General features: G+C 51.1%; 1 protein-coding gene across 1 annotated transcript in view; it reads left to right on the top strand.

Moving 5' to 3' along the window:
* Positions 1–338: 338 nt before the first annotated feature.
* HEATR3 (HEAT repeat containing 3) overlaps positions 339–13549 on the top strand; it is a 15785-nt gene continuing 2574 nt past the window's right edge. The window contains exons 1-10 of the mRNA XM_023748916.1: positions 339–447; positions 1897–2009; positions 4041–4150; positions 5447–5587; positions 6975–7252; positions 10940–11030; positions 11138–11298; positions 11538–11620; positions 12668–12804; positions 13055–13143. Of these exons, the coding sequence (XP_023604684.1) occupies positions 400–447; positions 1897–2009; positions 4041–4150; positions 5447–5587; positions 6975–7252; positions 10940–11030; positions 11138–11298; positions 11538–11620; positions 12668–12804; positions 13055–13143 (1251 nt within the window). The 5' untranslated portion in view covers positions 339–399. The remainder of the gene's footprint in view (positions 448–1896; positions 2010–4040; positions 4151–5446; positions 5588–6974; positions 7253–10939; positions 11031–11137; positions 11299–11537; positions 11621–12667; positions 12805–13054; positions 13144–13549) is intronic.

Below are 13549 nucleotides of genomic sequence, written 5' to 3' on the forward strand. Positions count from 1 at the left end.
GTGTCTCAGGGATGGCCTTCTCAGTAGGTTCCAAGACAGGGTCCCTTCACATGAGATTAGGCTGTGGTTTATTCACATTAAATAGGAAAAGTCTTTTCCCCCTCCCATCCCTGTAGGCACACACCTACGCGCTTCTCAGACGGACTTGTTGCATGACTAAGTCCTTTGTTTACATCGGGTAGGACAGCGGTCAGAACAGGTGGGAATCCAGGGATTGGTTCTGCAACATCTTATCAAAATAATAAGCAGTTTCGTCTGGGAAACCTTAATCCTGGTTAGAAATGGAAATACATTGGAGGGCTTCATGGTGCTTTGCGATGTGCTCTGAAAGTAACACGTGTCTTAAACTCCTCGTGTAGGAATCTCAGTGCTTGTGGAGGCTTTGAGGTTTGCGATGACATGGTGACGAAGGACATCATGACGCCCCTGGTCGCCCTGCTCCGGGAGGTATGCAGCTTCTACAGAATCCTGGGGGCAGTTGTCAGATGGAGCGTTTAGTGTGCAAACTCAGGGTTTTTTGTTTTAGTACTTTGGTATGTTGTCTTCCCTCAAAACATCCTATGGGAATTTTATTTCTTTTCCTGGAAACACTGATCTCTCATCATTGATAGCAGTCTCTAGTTTGTCCCCACTACCTTTATTTATCTACTAGTTGGAAAAGACCTTCCCAAAACTATAGACAGACTCCTTTAGGCTTTAAACTTCATACAACAAAATAATTAGCATTCCTTCTTTATGCACCAGGTGCTCTTTTATATACTGTTAAACCCTCACAGCAGTCCACTTGGCATCTGTAAAATATCTGTGTTTTTGTTTTGTTTTTTTTTGCCTGAAAGATGACATTAAGTTCCCAGATTTAATACCGTGCCAACTTTTTTTGCGTGATACGAGCTCCGGGATCAAGGCGCTCTCTCCCTGGCGTGCCTCTGATCCACGGTGCTGTCCTGAGGGGTGATTTTCACTCAGTGCTCTCTCAGGGTCATCAGTTCTATGAGAGGCACCAGCCTGTTCCGTTGTAAAGCAGTGGTTGCATCAGGAGTGACTTGCCCCACAGGAGCCATCTTTGATGGTCACAGCTTGGGGGTGGGCTGCTCCTGGCAGGTGGTGACCCAGGATGCACACGTCAGCCCCACAGTAGAGACTTGTCCGGCCTAAAACGCCGGCCGTGCCGGAGGCGAGAGGCCCTGCTTTAGGGGACGCCGTGGATGCTGCTCAAGGCGCAGTACACAGGGTGGTCCCCAGCACCCGCTCCAGCCAGGATGCCTGGGTCTGAATCCCAGCTGCGCCACATACCACGCTACCCCCTCAGCAGCTCTCTGAACCTCAGTTTCCTGCCGGTAGTGGAAGACTGGACAATGGTTCCTCTACTTCATGGGCTTGTGGTGCGGGTTAAGTGACTCAGTACATGTGAGGTGCGTAGACTGGTGCCTTGCATTTAGAAGGTACTGTGTAGATGTTAGATCTTACCATGTGTTGGTTTTCTTTGCCTTGTTTACTGTCTTTATCACATTAGATTAAATACTTTGTATTGATTTTACATTTTTATTTTTTTGTCTTGTTTGTTTTGTTAATCCTCACCTGAGGATATTTTTTCCATTAATTTCCACAGAGAGTGGAGGAGTGGAAGGGAGGCGGGGAGAGAGAGAAACATCGATGTGAGACACATCAGTCGGATGCTTCCCGCACGCACCCCCATGGGGGCAGGGATCCTGCAGCCCAAGTTCGTGCCCTTGACTGGGAATCGAACCCCAGACTCCTTGGTCCTCTTGCCAAAGCGGAGCAGCTTGTGAACCACTATAATTTCTGATGTTTAGATTTTGTGGTTCTTCGCTGTCATTAGCCGTTTGGTTTCATTGTTCTTTTGAACCAGGTGCTACTTTTGATGTTTGGTTACAGTGTAGCACTGGACTGGATTCCAACGAGGTGCCTCCGCGGGAAGGGAAGGAGCAGCACAGACATTCTGTTGAGAACATAGCCAACGAGGCCGTGAACGTGCTATGGAACATCTGGTGAGGCGCTCTCAGCCCTGCCCTGGTCGCGGCGCGGCTCAGCCCCGGGGACGCTCTGCTCTCCGCTGTGCGCCTGTAACCCGGACGCTGACCCTGGGTGGGCGGTCAGGTCAGGTGCTGAGTCCTCCCTCCCGGCTTGGTCCCTCATCACTGCATCTTTTCCTGCTTCTCCGCGCTTCTCCCCAGTCCTTACTACTGACCAAAACACGGGGAGCCTTGGGCACTGGCACGTGCCGCACACCCTTCCCCCACCGCCGTGTACCTGCAGTGGCAGCTGTCTTAAAGCCAGCCGGCCCTGCGCAGTCGCTGCTTTGGTCTGGCATCTGGAACGAGACAGGGACCACACAGCTCGGTGGTGCTTGACTCCCCCACCCTGCGTTGCCGTGCGACAGGGAAGCAGGTGCCTGGGAGGAGCCCCGGCCCCGCTCCATTCCAGGACTGCCGCAGCCGTGGCCTGGGTGCACTTGCTCTTAGGAGTGCAAATGGCTAGAAACACAACCTGGATCTCCTTTTTTCTCCCCCATTTTATGTTCTCCATTTTTAGCAAGATACTGCCATAGCTCCTTCTGTTTAGTCAGCAGCAATTATAACTTCTGGCCAAAAGCACGGGTATTTCTTAGAAGACAAGACTCAGTTAGATCTGAAAGCTGCCGACACAGCAGCCCCAACTTGCCTTTGGTTCATGGGAAACTAGTGCACGTGCTCCCCCAGCAGCACGGGGGAGCCGATGTGAGGAGACGGCATCGGAGCCAGCGGCGGGGCACCACGTGACTTTATTTATTTATTAAATGTTTTTATTGATTTCAGAGATGAAGGGGGAGGGAGAGAGAAACACCAATGATGAGAGAGGATCACTGATCGGCTGCCTCCTGCACGCCCCACACTGGGGCTCAAGCCTGCAACCCAGGCCTGTGCCCCGACTGACTGGGAATCGAACCCTGACCTCCTGATTCATGGGGTCAACCATTGAGCCACAACACCGGGCCACATAACTTCAACCTATAGAAACTGCTGAACTTGGAGATTCTCTAGAAAGTTCTCCGGGAAGAGCCTGAAAGTGTAATCTCCTCAGTGAGCTCTCTCCTGATGCCTGTGAGCCTGTGTCATGCCACTGACATGTTTGCTTGTAGTTTATATTGTAAACATACTTACATACGTGTGCACTTTTACTGTCTCAGTGCAGGTGTGTTTACCTTCCTGGCTGTACTGACTTAGCTGGGCTTCTTGAGGGCAGGCTCATGGAGTGTGCAGTAACTAGATAGATAGGAAGACAGGAACAGTTTATGTTTCAGTTCATAGGACTGGATTTAGTGCTGTAGTCAGCTTAGCTATTAGTGTGTCATATGGGTATGTGGTATGTATGGGGCAATGTTTTCTCTGGAAACATGGCTGTCATTGCAGTTAGCTCTGTTTACCGTGTATTTAGTACATATGATAATAGCAGTGATAACATTAATTCTGATTTTTTTATTAACAGATAGTACGGTTTTTAAAAATATGGCAGGATCTCCGTTGCAGACTGTAAATTCTGCTTGTTGAAATTATCATAGTCTAGAAAGAATGGCTAAAATTTAATTCTACTTTCTTAAAATTGCGTGCCTTTGGGGATAAGCACAGAGGCCTTTAACTTACTGTCACTGCGGCGCGGTGGGAAGCGCAGGGGCCGACCCTAGGAGCCACCACTCACAGAAGGTGTGGTCCTTGGGCAGGTCACGCACCTCTGGGGCCTGGGTCTCCTCCTCTGGAAGGAGGTGGTTTCTCAGGCTCTTCTAGCTCTGACCGCCTGTGAGCAGACGGGGTCAGGCAGAGAGACGGGCAGAAGAGCCCACTGGGTAGAGAAATAGACGCAGACACGGGCTGCGTTCCTGTCCAGAGAGGACCGAGGGCAGTGGTTTCTTCATAAAATGGCGGGTGTTTGACTCCAGCTCTGGTTCTGTTATAAAACCTGGCTGACTTTTTCATGAATTTCTGTGGTTGATTTCTTAATGTGAAAATGTGAATAGTAACACTTTTTTCCCCCCTTCAATTTAGTGAATGCAGTAACAGAGCAGTGTCTATATTCAACAAAGAAGGGTGCTTGGAGATTGTATTAAAGTACTTAAGTAGATTTCCCAGCAATGTCGACCTGGCTATTTCAGCAGGTAAGTGAAGAAACGGTGATGATCTCCTTACGTGTGGCCTTGTTTGAAAATGTTTATTCAGATGTAGCATGTTTTCTCGTGTGCAAATGCATAGCTGAGCTCTGTTCTGAATCTTTTAAAATCTTTCGTCAGTACTTACACAGTTTTCCTGCTCTTCACTCGGAAAGGGAGGGAAGCAGTTAATTGAGCCTGTGAGGCTTCTGCTGTTACATTCATAGAAGCCTCTCACTTCCTGAGCTCCTGTCTCACATTCACGGAGAAACAGTGACCCACAGCTACCAGGCCTTGCAGCCAAAGGTCATTGGATTCTGGACCTATTTAAATACCTTGCATCACTGTCTCCTACTTCTTTTTTAAACATGTTTTTATTGATTTTTAGAGAGAGAGGAGGAGAGAGGGATAGGATAGAAAAAAACATCAATGAGAGAGAAGCATCATTGATCAGCTGCCTCCGGCACACCCCCTACTGGGGATTGAGCCCACAACCCAGGCATGCGCCCTGACTGAGATCGAACCGGTGGCCTCTTGGTTCATGGGTCGGTGTTCAATCACTGAGCCACACCAGCCGGGCTGCTGTCTCCTACCTTTAGCATAAAACTGGTAAATCTGGGCTTTTTTTTGAGAGAGGAAAACAAATGATTGAAATTTCTCGCAGGCCTGCTTCCCTTCCGTGGGATGGCAAAGCTGCCCGCCTCCCTCCTCCTGTCCACGGGGTTAGAGAGCCATGGGTGAGGTAGGAGCCGAAACCGGAGAACTTGGAGTAGAGCAGAGAAATAATTGATGAAAAGCATCCCTTTTCTGCCCATAATCCCGGCAGGCATCCTTTATTTAACTCTGCATTCTCCTGGCAAGGACGAAGCACATTCCCCTTAATGCTGTTTCTCTTGGCTCTAATGGGTACTTTTAAGAGCACAGAAAAGAAAAAGAAAAAGAAAAAAAGCGGGGGGGGGGGGGGGGGTGCAAATACTACTGGGGAAATTTAAAAATCTTTTTCTTAAAATGGACTATTTGGCAGGGGGCAGACTGAGTAAATGTGGAGTTTCATAAACAGTGGAACAAGGAAATTGGCAGGTGACTTTTAATCTCAGAGGTTGGGTTTTATTACAATAAGAGTTTCAGGAAAGTTAGTTCATTGCTTTTAAAAGAAAAAAGTCAATTCTATTTTTGTGTCTTTAGTCTTGTCATAGATTTATTTGTCTTGTTTGAATTCAGGCGAGGAGTTAAATGGAGCTATTTTGGTGTGAGTTACCCTCGCAGAATTCATTGTTTCTGAGCATTTCATTCTTGTCTTCCTAGCCTATTGTTTGCAGACGGTAACTGAAGAGAACCCAGAGCTACTGAAATCGCTCAGTGCCTCAGCGCTGCACGTGCTGGAATCCGCCATGCGGGCTCCTGTCAGCTCCATGGCGTATACCCTGTTGAAGACACTGGTTGCAGGTAAAGTTTAGCCGGCTGTGACAGGTGCTTTTCAGTAACCTGTAGAGACGGGAGGCTGAAACTCCTTGATTTCACCAATCCGGGCCTTCTGTGCTTATTATGTCTGTTCTGAAATTTTTAATATTGAAGTGGAGACCCTGAACTCAAGCGGTGTGCATAGTTGGGAAGCCTCCTAGAGTCGGCTTGTTTTCCATGTAACAGAATACTGTTGTCTGATGGAGAAATGCTGCTCTCAGGGTCCCTTATAACTAGGAAGATCAGAAATGGGCTGTGGGCATCTAAGACGTGACCACTCACTATATACATATATTTATTGATTTCAGTGAGGAAGGGAGTGGGAGAGAGAGAAACATCAGTGATGAGAGAGAATCGTTGATTGGCTGCCTCCTGCACGGCCCCCATTTGGGATCCAGCCTGCAACCCGGGCATGTGCCCCTGACCAGGTATCAAACCATGACCTCCTGGTTCATAGGTCCATGCTCAACCACTGAGCCACACTGGCCAGGCTGTATGTACCACATTTGGTTTATCCATTCATCTGTGGATGGATACCTGGGTGGCTTCCAACCTCTGGCTGTTGAATAATGCTGCAGTGAGTACAGGGATGCAAATACCTGCTTGAGTCCCTGCTTTCAGTTCTTTTGGGTATGTACCCAGGAAGTATTTTTAACAGTCACTCTTTAAACCATTGGCCTAACTACTTAATGGTAGCTCCCGTTCTATTTTGATAAGAACGTGCTGCGTCGCCGAAACCGGTTTGGCTCAGTGGACAGAGCGTCGGCCTGCGGACTGAAGGGTCCCGGGTTCGATTCCGGTCAAGGGCATGTGCCTGGGTTGCGGGCACATCCCCAGTGGGAGATGTGCGGGAGGCGGCTGATCGATGTTTCTCTCCCATCGATGTTTCTAACTATCTATCTCTCTCCCTTCCTCTCTGTAAAAAATCAATAAAATATATTTAAAAAAAAAAAAAAAAAAAAGAACGTGCTGCGTGATTGGTCCGTTTGAGAGACCTTGGAATTTTTAATACATTCCATTCCACTCTTGGAATATAAGAAGCTGCCTCGGAGAGTAGCTCAGGTTAAGATGAAAGAAAGCGAAGCAACTGAATTTATCATTTTCAAAGAAACTCGATCGGTGCTCCTGGTCTGTTGTGAGGCGGTGTATCAGAGGAGGGCCTGTGAGCCAAGGAGGGGAGAGGTGGCGAGGGGCCGTAGTAACAGGAGCTGCCTCTGTGCACAGCTCTCTGACATGTACTAGAAACCGAACAAAGGCAGTGGGATCAAGATGTTTTGAAATTACAGCTGAGCTTAGAGAACCAATCTTGTGGAAACCGTATTTATCAGATTTCGAAGGCGAGTCCTTTGTCCTTGCGCTCATTTTCTCCCAGGCACAGTGTGGAATCTAAAGGACATTATCCCGTCCAAGAGTCAAGCAGAAATCATAAGCGCCATCCTCAAGATCTTATCCGAAGTTTTGGAAATGGACGCCGGCGCAGTGGTCATTCAGATGAAGGAGGCCGAGACGCAGAGGCTGAGAACCGCCGCGGAGACGGAGGAGATGCTGGAGAACGCGAACGGCGTGGGCTTGACCGAAGACGATGAGATGGAGGAGACTCCTCCCAGGAGAAGGGTCAGGAGGAAAACTTTCATTTCGGATTTACTTCCGGTAAGTCGGGTCGGTGCGTCCAAACGGGGTCACATGGAGGTTTTTTCAACAGCTACCCGACGTTTTGTAGGACAGTGTGAGAGCAGAGTTAACTAGAAAGTGGATTTCAGTGAAAATCAGTGCTGTCTTCCTACTCCTACAGGGGAAAAGCCTGTTTAGAATGAAACGTTTACATACAGAAGATTTCAAAGACGGGACAGAGCAAACTGTTACAGCACGTTAGAAACACGTGGTCATCTTCCCAGCTGCTGTCTCCTCAGCGCCTTTACACGCCGTCTCCCGACTTACCCAGCAGAGGAATTGTCACTCTGCTTGGATTGTCCAACCCAGGGCATCTTTGTCTCTTTTATTTTATTTATTTATTACATTTTTATTGATTTCAGCAAGGAAGGAAGAGAGAGAGAGATAGGAACATCAATGATGAGAGAGACTCATAGATCGGCTGCCTCCTGCACACCCCCAACTGGGGATGGAGCCCGCAACCTGGGCATGTGCCCTGACTGAGAGTCCAATCCTGACCTCTTGGTTCACAGGTGGATGCTCAGCCACTGAGCTCCGCTGGCCAGGCCTCGTCTCTTTTGTGTTAGTGCTGAGCCTCACCAGGCAGCCGGCCAGACGGCCCTGTGCCCACCGCTGCTGCACGGAAGAGGCTGGGCGATGGGGAAGATGAGCGATGGCTGATGGGTTTGCTGATTGGGTGATGGTGCTCGCTCGTGCCAGTGGGTGTGATGGTGGCGTGAGGGTGCAGGGAACTTTTCAGCCGAGCTGGTCAGCAGAGAGAACGCTCCCAAGGAGGAGAGCAGGTGGTCAGGAGGACAGGGAGGAGCGGAACCTGCTCATTCAGGTGCACATCTGTGCCCTGCCGGGTGCCAGGCTTGGGCCAGGTGCTGACAAAGGGAAGATGACTAAGATGCATTTCCGATCTTTAGGGACCGCCTCCATCGTGGGAGGAGAGGTGCGCGGTAGTGACTTACTGTCATGCCTGTGTTGGGACCGCAGGGGCTGGGCACAGGCCTCCCCGGGAGCAGTTTGTGTAGAGGAGGCAGAGGATGGAAGAGGCTGTCAGAGAGCACTCTGGACAGGCACCTGGGCCGCTTTAGAGGCTGGGCCACGCCAGCGTGGTGAGAGCAGACGGCGCTGTGAGGGCCTGGAGGCCAGAGGCGCCATCCTGGGGGGAGGAGGCCTGAGTTGGAAGAAGGCACGAATGTCCCCACACTGTACCGCTTCAAACCAGCCTGTCTTCCTTCATGTCAAACGACCTGTAACAGGCTGATCTACGGGAGTGCCTTAGAGTTTTGTGAGGCTGTGCCCAGTAAGAATTAATGTGCCTGAAAAGACATCTGTCAGCATACTACTTGTTTGTGTTCACACAGTCTCTTAAGCATGAACTGGTGGTGTTTAAAAGAAAATTGTAGTTAGAGCTACTTTTCTAGCCCCATGAATAGCTGTTAGGTGCAAAGCATTGTGTCAGGTGTGGGGTGAACACTGCCCTTGAGTTTCTTGCAAGTCATAGAGTGTCGCCCTGGCCATTTGCCTCTGTGGTTAGGGCGTCTACCCATGGACTGAAGGGACTCAGGTTCAGTTCCAATCAAGGACATGTACCTGGGTTGCGGGTTCAGTCGAGGCGCGTGTGGGTGGCAACCAGTCGATGTGTCTTGCCTCTCACATCAATGTGTCTCTCTCTCTTCCCCCCTTTGTCCCCCCTTCCTCTCTCTGAAAATAATGGAAAAAAATATCCTCATGTGAGGATTAACAGCAACAAAAAGTATGGATACTTAACTAGTATTTAGAGATTTACTCCCCTAAGTACTCTTTAAAAATAGAACTTTGCTGCTTATAAAATGCAGTGTTTTCTTATAACAGAAGCTTGCTTTTTAAAGTCTATTGACATAACTGAGTGGACTGGGTGATTAACATGCCAGTCGGCCAGCCAGTGTTTAGGTGCCCGTCGGCTGCCAGCCATCATGCTGGTACGTGCCCGGAATACAGACATACAGTCCGTCAGCTCCGGTCCTCACTGTGCGGGAGTCCTTTAGAATCAGAACCTGTAATCGCAGCATTTCACGTAAGAAGCTGCGATCACAGACAAGGGTCCTCGCTACCCCGCGTCCACAGCTGTCGACCATCAAACCGCAGTCTGTTCTTCTCGTCGATGTCCCTGCCCACTCTCCCCTCCACTGCCCAGTGTTTTGAAGCCGATCTCTGCTGTCGTAACATTTCCGCTAGATTGGCTCCTCCTGTCACTTGGATAGCAATGAGCAGCAGGGAACTGTTCTGAGCAGGAGAGTTGCATGGAAAGGCAAAAGTTAACTCAGATGCATCTAAGCCAGATCTGCGTGCCTTTTAAGTGGGTAAGAGCCTGCAACAGCCTGTCTCGTTTTTACATTTTTGTTTGGTTGAATACCATACCCACAGCAAAGAGGAATAATTTTTACATTCATCCTTGCCAGCAGTAAAAGGAATACAAATATTAGATGAGCTACATCTCTTCAGTTAGCCATTTGCCTTTATTTTTCAAGAGCTTGTTTCGAAATTACAGTTACATTGTTGTTGCACAGGAAGAGGCTGGAGGATAACAAGGGGTATATACATTCTAGAAGGAAATCGGGACTATGTCGCGGTCTCTAGTTATTTTGTTTGCTTGATTTTTAAAAAATGTTTTTATTGATTTTTAGCGAGAAGGGAGAGGGATGGAGAGATAGAAACATAGATGAGAGAGAAATCTCCATTGGCTGCCTCCTGCACGGCCCCTCCTGGGGATCCAGCCCACAACCTGGGCATGTGCCCTGACTGGGAATCAAACCAGCAACCTCCTGGTTCATAGGTCAGCACTCAGCCACAGAGCCACACTGGCCGGGCAGGTCTCTAGTTTTTAAACTCTGACCCATAAATCTGACAAATAAGATATCTCAAGTAATCTGAACTGTTCCACACTAGTGAAATGCGTAATAAATTATAATGCATCCGTCATTCAGACAGTAAAGTTTACATGATTTTTAGCTTATGCATGGGTTTGGAATGTCAGTGTAGCTATTTCACTTTCCATAGGTGATTTGTGAATTAAGGTTGTGTAAGTCTATCCAGCCCCTCTTAAGGATGGTAATTGACAAGGTTGTGTTAATTTATTCCCGGGGGAGGGGTGCCCCCTCTCTCTCCAGTGTTAAAGGAATGCCAGCTGCATCTTCAGGGCAGCCAGGAAGCAGCCTTCCGGTCCTCAGGTCCTCAGAAGCTCTGCGGGCGTGAAGGGCTGCTGGGAGTTCTCATGGGCGCAGTCTTTCCCAAGGGGACATCCAGGCATCTGAGAGCGGGTTTGTCGCGTGTCAGTGCCTGGCGTCTGAAATGAAATGAATGCTCTGTTTCATCTTAGTGCTCAGCTACTTCTTAATATATCCAGCTAAGTTTCAGGGTGAATTCAGTTCATGGGGCTGAGTATTTCTCTGTCTCTCCAGCTAGCAGATTGAGCGTCGACCTATGACCCAGGAGGTCACAGTTCGATTCCCCGTCAGGGCACATGCCTGGGTTGCAGGCTTGATCCCCAGTGGGGGCGTGCAGGAGGCAGCCGGTCCATGATTCTCTCTCATCATGGATGTTTCTCTCTCCCCCTCTCCCTTCCCCTCTGAAATCAATGAAAACATTATGAAAAGAACATGCTTCCCCGACTCTGAGCGCTGGTGTTGGTTTTCCTAGCCCACTAACGAGGAGCTGAGAGAGGCCACGGCGCTGCTGACGGCACAGCAGACCGCGCTGGAGATCATCGTCAACGTGTGCTGCAGCGAAGGTTCGTCCCCGGCCCTGCTCCCGGGCGGCCCCTGCTCCCCTGGGCTCCGCGGCTCCAGCGAGGCGTGCTCACCGACCCCAGCCCCGCGTGCTCTGCACTCTCCACAGATCCCTCGGACGACGAGTGGGAGGAAGAGCTTTCCAGCAGTGACGAGAGCGAGGCGTTCATGGAGAGTTCCCTGGGCGAGGGCGGGGGGCAGCTGCTGTCTCCCCTCTGCCTCTCGCACGAGACACACGCCGCCCTCACCAACTTCCATATCCCCAGGAAGGTACTGGCTCCCGGTCCGGGCTCGCCGTGCGGCGAGGGGAAGGCCTGGGAGGCTGCTCGCTCTGTGTGCAGGGGAGTGAGCTCACACTGGGTCACCGGGGACGAGGCCGAATGCCGGCCTGGACGCGGGCTGAGGAGCCTCAGCCGCCCACCGTCTCACGTAGCTGCCACGCCGGCTCTGTAAGGGGCCTGTATAAAGTCTACTCTTCAACTTCTGCTTTCCCGCCTTTTCAAGTCCAGGTGTTTGAGAAAACTGCCTTTCCCAGCAGCGCTGCCGTAGACGTGTGTTCCAGGAACCCCACGTGGAAACCTTTGGTTAGAAAGTAAGACCTTGTCTATTTTTAAAACCGTTTGTCGTCGCTGTGCTATGAAAGGGGGACCACTCAGCCGGAGCTGCCGCTGCCCCCGGGTTCCCGAGTTCTGTTCCCGAGTGTGTGCCCTGGAGAGGCGTGTGCTTAGGGCACTGAGACCCGAGTGTGTGCACAGCAGGGGGGTCCATCAGCGGCAGGATGTATCCATGCGTTTGGCATCGTCAGGCAGTAGGATGCAGGCAGCAGTAAGCAGAATCCGAGCTAGGACTTGTCCCCACGGGATGAAACAGCACCGAGCCAGAAAGGGAGGCACAAAGGAATATACGCACTGCTTCAGGTGCTTTTTAAAATATATTTTTATTGACTTCAGAGAGGAAGGGAGAGAGAAAGAGAGATAGAAACATCAATGGTGAGAGAGAATCATGGATCAGCTGCCTCCTGATCGCCCCCTACAGGGGATTGAGCTGCAACCTGGGCATGTGCCCTGACCAGGAATAGAACCGTGACCTCCTGGTTCATAGGTCAATTCTCAACCACTGAGCTGGGCTGATTCCGTTTTTACAAAGTTCAAAAGCAGGTGGCGCCAGGCTGTTGGTTAGGGATGCGTACATGAGTGGTGAACCTGTGAAGAAAGCAAGGAGCTGTTTCCCATCCATGTCGGGCGTGGTGACCTTCAGGGGTCGGAGAGGTGTGTCAGGGAAGGCACAGGGGGGCTTGGGGTGCCAGCCGCGTGCATTTCTCACCTGGGTGCAGGGTCGTTGGCTTTACACACTTAAACTGGACGTGCATTGGAGGGCTTTCCCGGAGGGAGGGCACACTTCCCAGCTACAGGTGATGTGAAAGCTGCTGCCGTGTACAGTTTTCTAAAGCCAATGCCTTATGCCCGGAAGTGGCTGCGCCTCGGGGCCTGGAGGCTCGGGCGGTGTGATGGGGTCTGTGCTGACTGCCACCCCTGCTTCCTGACGCCCCGAGTCAGCGCCAGAGCACAGGGTGGCTGTGAGCCTGGGTTCCCTGGGGGCCCCGTAGAGAAGCAGACGACATTCTCCGCTTCCGCCGCAGGATGAACACCATGCAGTGGCGAGCCCTCGTGTGTCTCCAGAGTCTCGTGTCCCTGCTGGAGGTGGAGCACCTGGGCGGGGCGCCGGCCCTGCAGGCCCTGGCGCAGCACCTGTCCACCCTGCTCTTTTCTCAGCCAGGTCAGTCGCCAGGCTGCTGTGGGCCCCACTCGGGCGGAGCGGGACTTTGAGGGGCAGAACCCAGGGAACAGGCCCTGTCCCGGTCCTTTCAGTCGCTACGGTCTTGCAGGGCTTTCCCAAGAGCTCGGCTTCCATCGCACAGCGTGTCTGTGACGATGGCATGTGCGCCACTTCCCACGCTCGGTCTGGGTCTGTCCCCTTTGCACGGAGCCGCCTTGGAGAAAGGCACTCACGCCTCACTCTGTTTCAGACTTTGCCAAGCACGTGGACTTCCTGGAAGCCATCAGCAGCGCCTTGAGGGCCCTTCTGCAAACAATGGCCGCCAAGAACATTTCTCAGGTGAGATGTTACAGCTGTTGGTGCAGCCGCCAGGAGCCTCGTTATGGAGGCAAAGTGATGCCCTCACTGCTGGTGAAGGGCCGTTTCCGTCACGTGGCCCTTGTACAGTACAAGGAAAGCAGAGGCGCCTAACGTGAAACTAAAGCCTTTCCCCCCTCCCACCACGGCCCCTCCTCCCACCATTGCCCCTCCTCCCACCGCGGCCCCTCCTCCCACCACGGCCCCTCCTCCCACCATTGCCCCTCCTCCCACCACGGCCGCAGGTTTTCTCATTGGTGCAGCTTCTTGACGTCAGGAGTAAAGGTTTTCTCTGCTCATCGTTTGTCTCCTAAAAGCATTTTATTACAGATGTTTTCAAGGACCCCCCTCCTGACCTCCACAGCGAACGACTTCACCTCCCAAAAGC

The sequence above is a fragment of the Myotis lucifugus genome, unplaced genomic scaffold, assembly GCF_000147115.1.
Source record: "Myotis lucifugus unplaced genomic scaffold, Myoluc2.0 scaffold_2073, whole genome shotgun sequence".
In the NCBI taxonomy this organism is placed as follows: Eukaryota; Metazoa; Chordata; class Mammalia; order Chiroptera; family Vespertilionidae; genus Myotis; species Myotis lucifugus.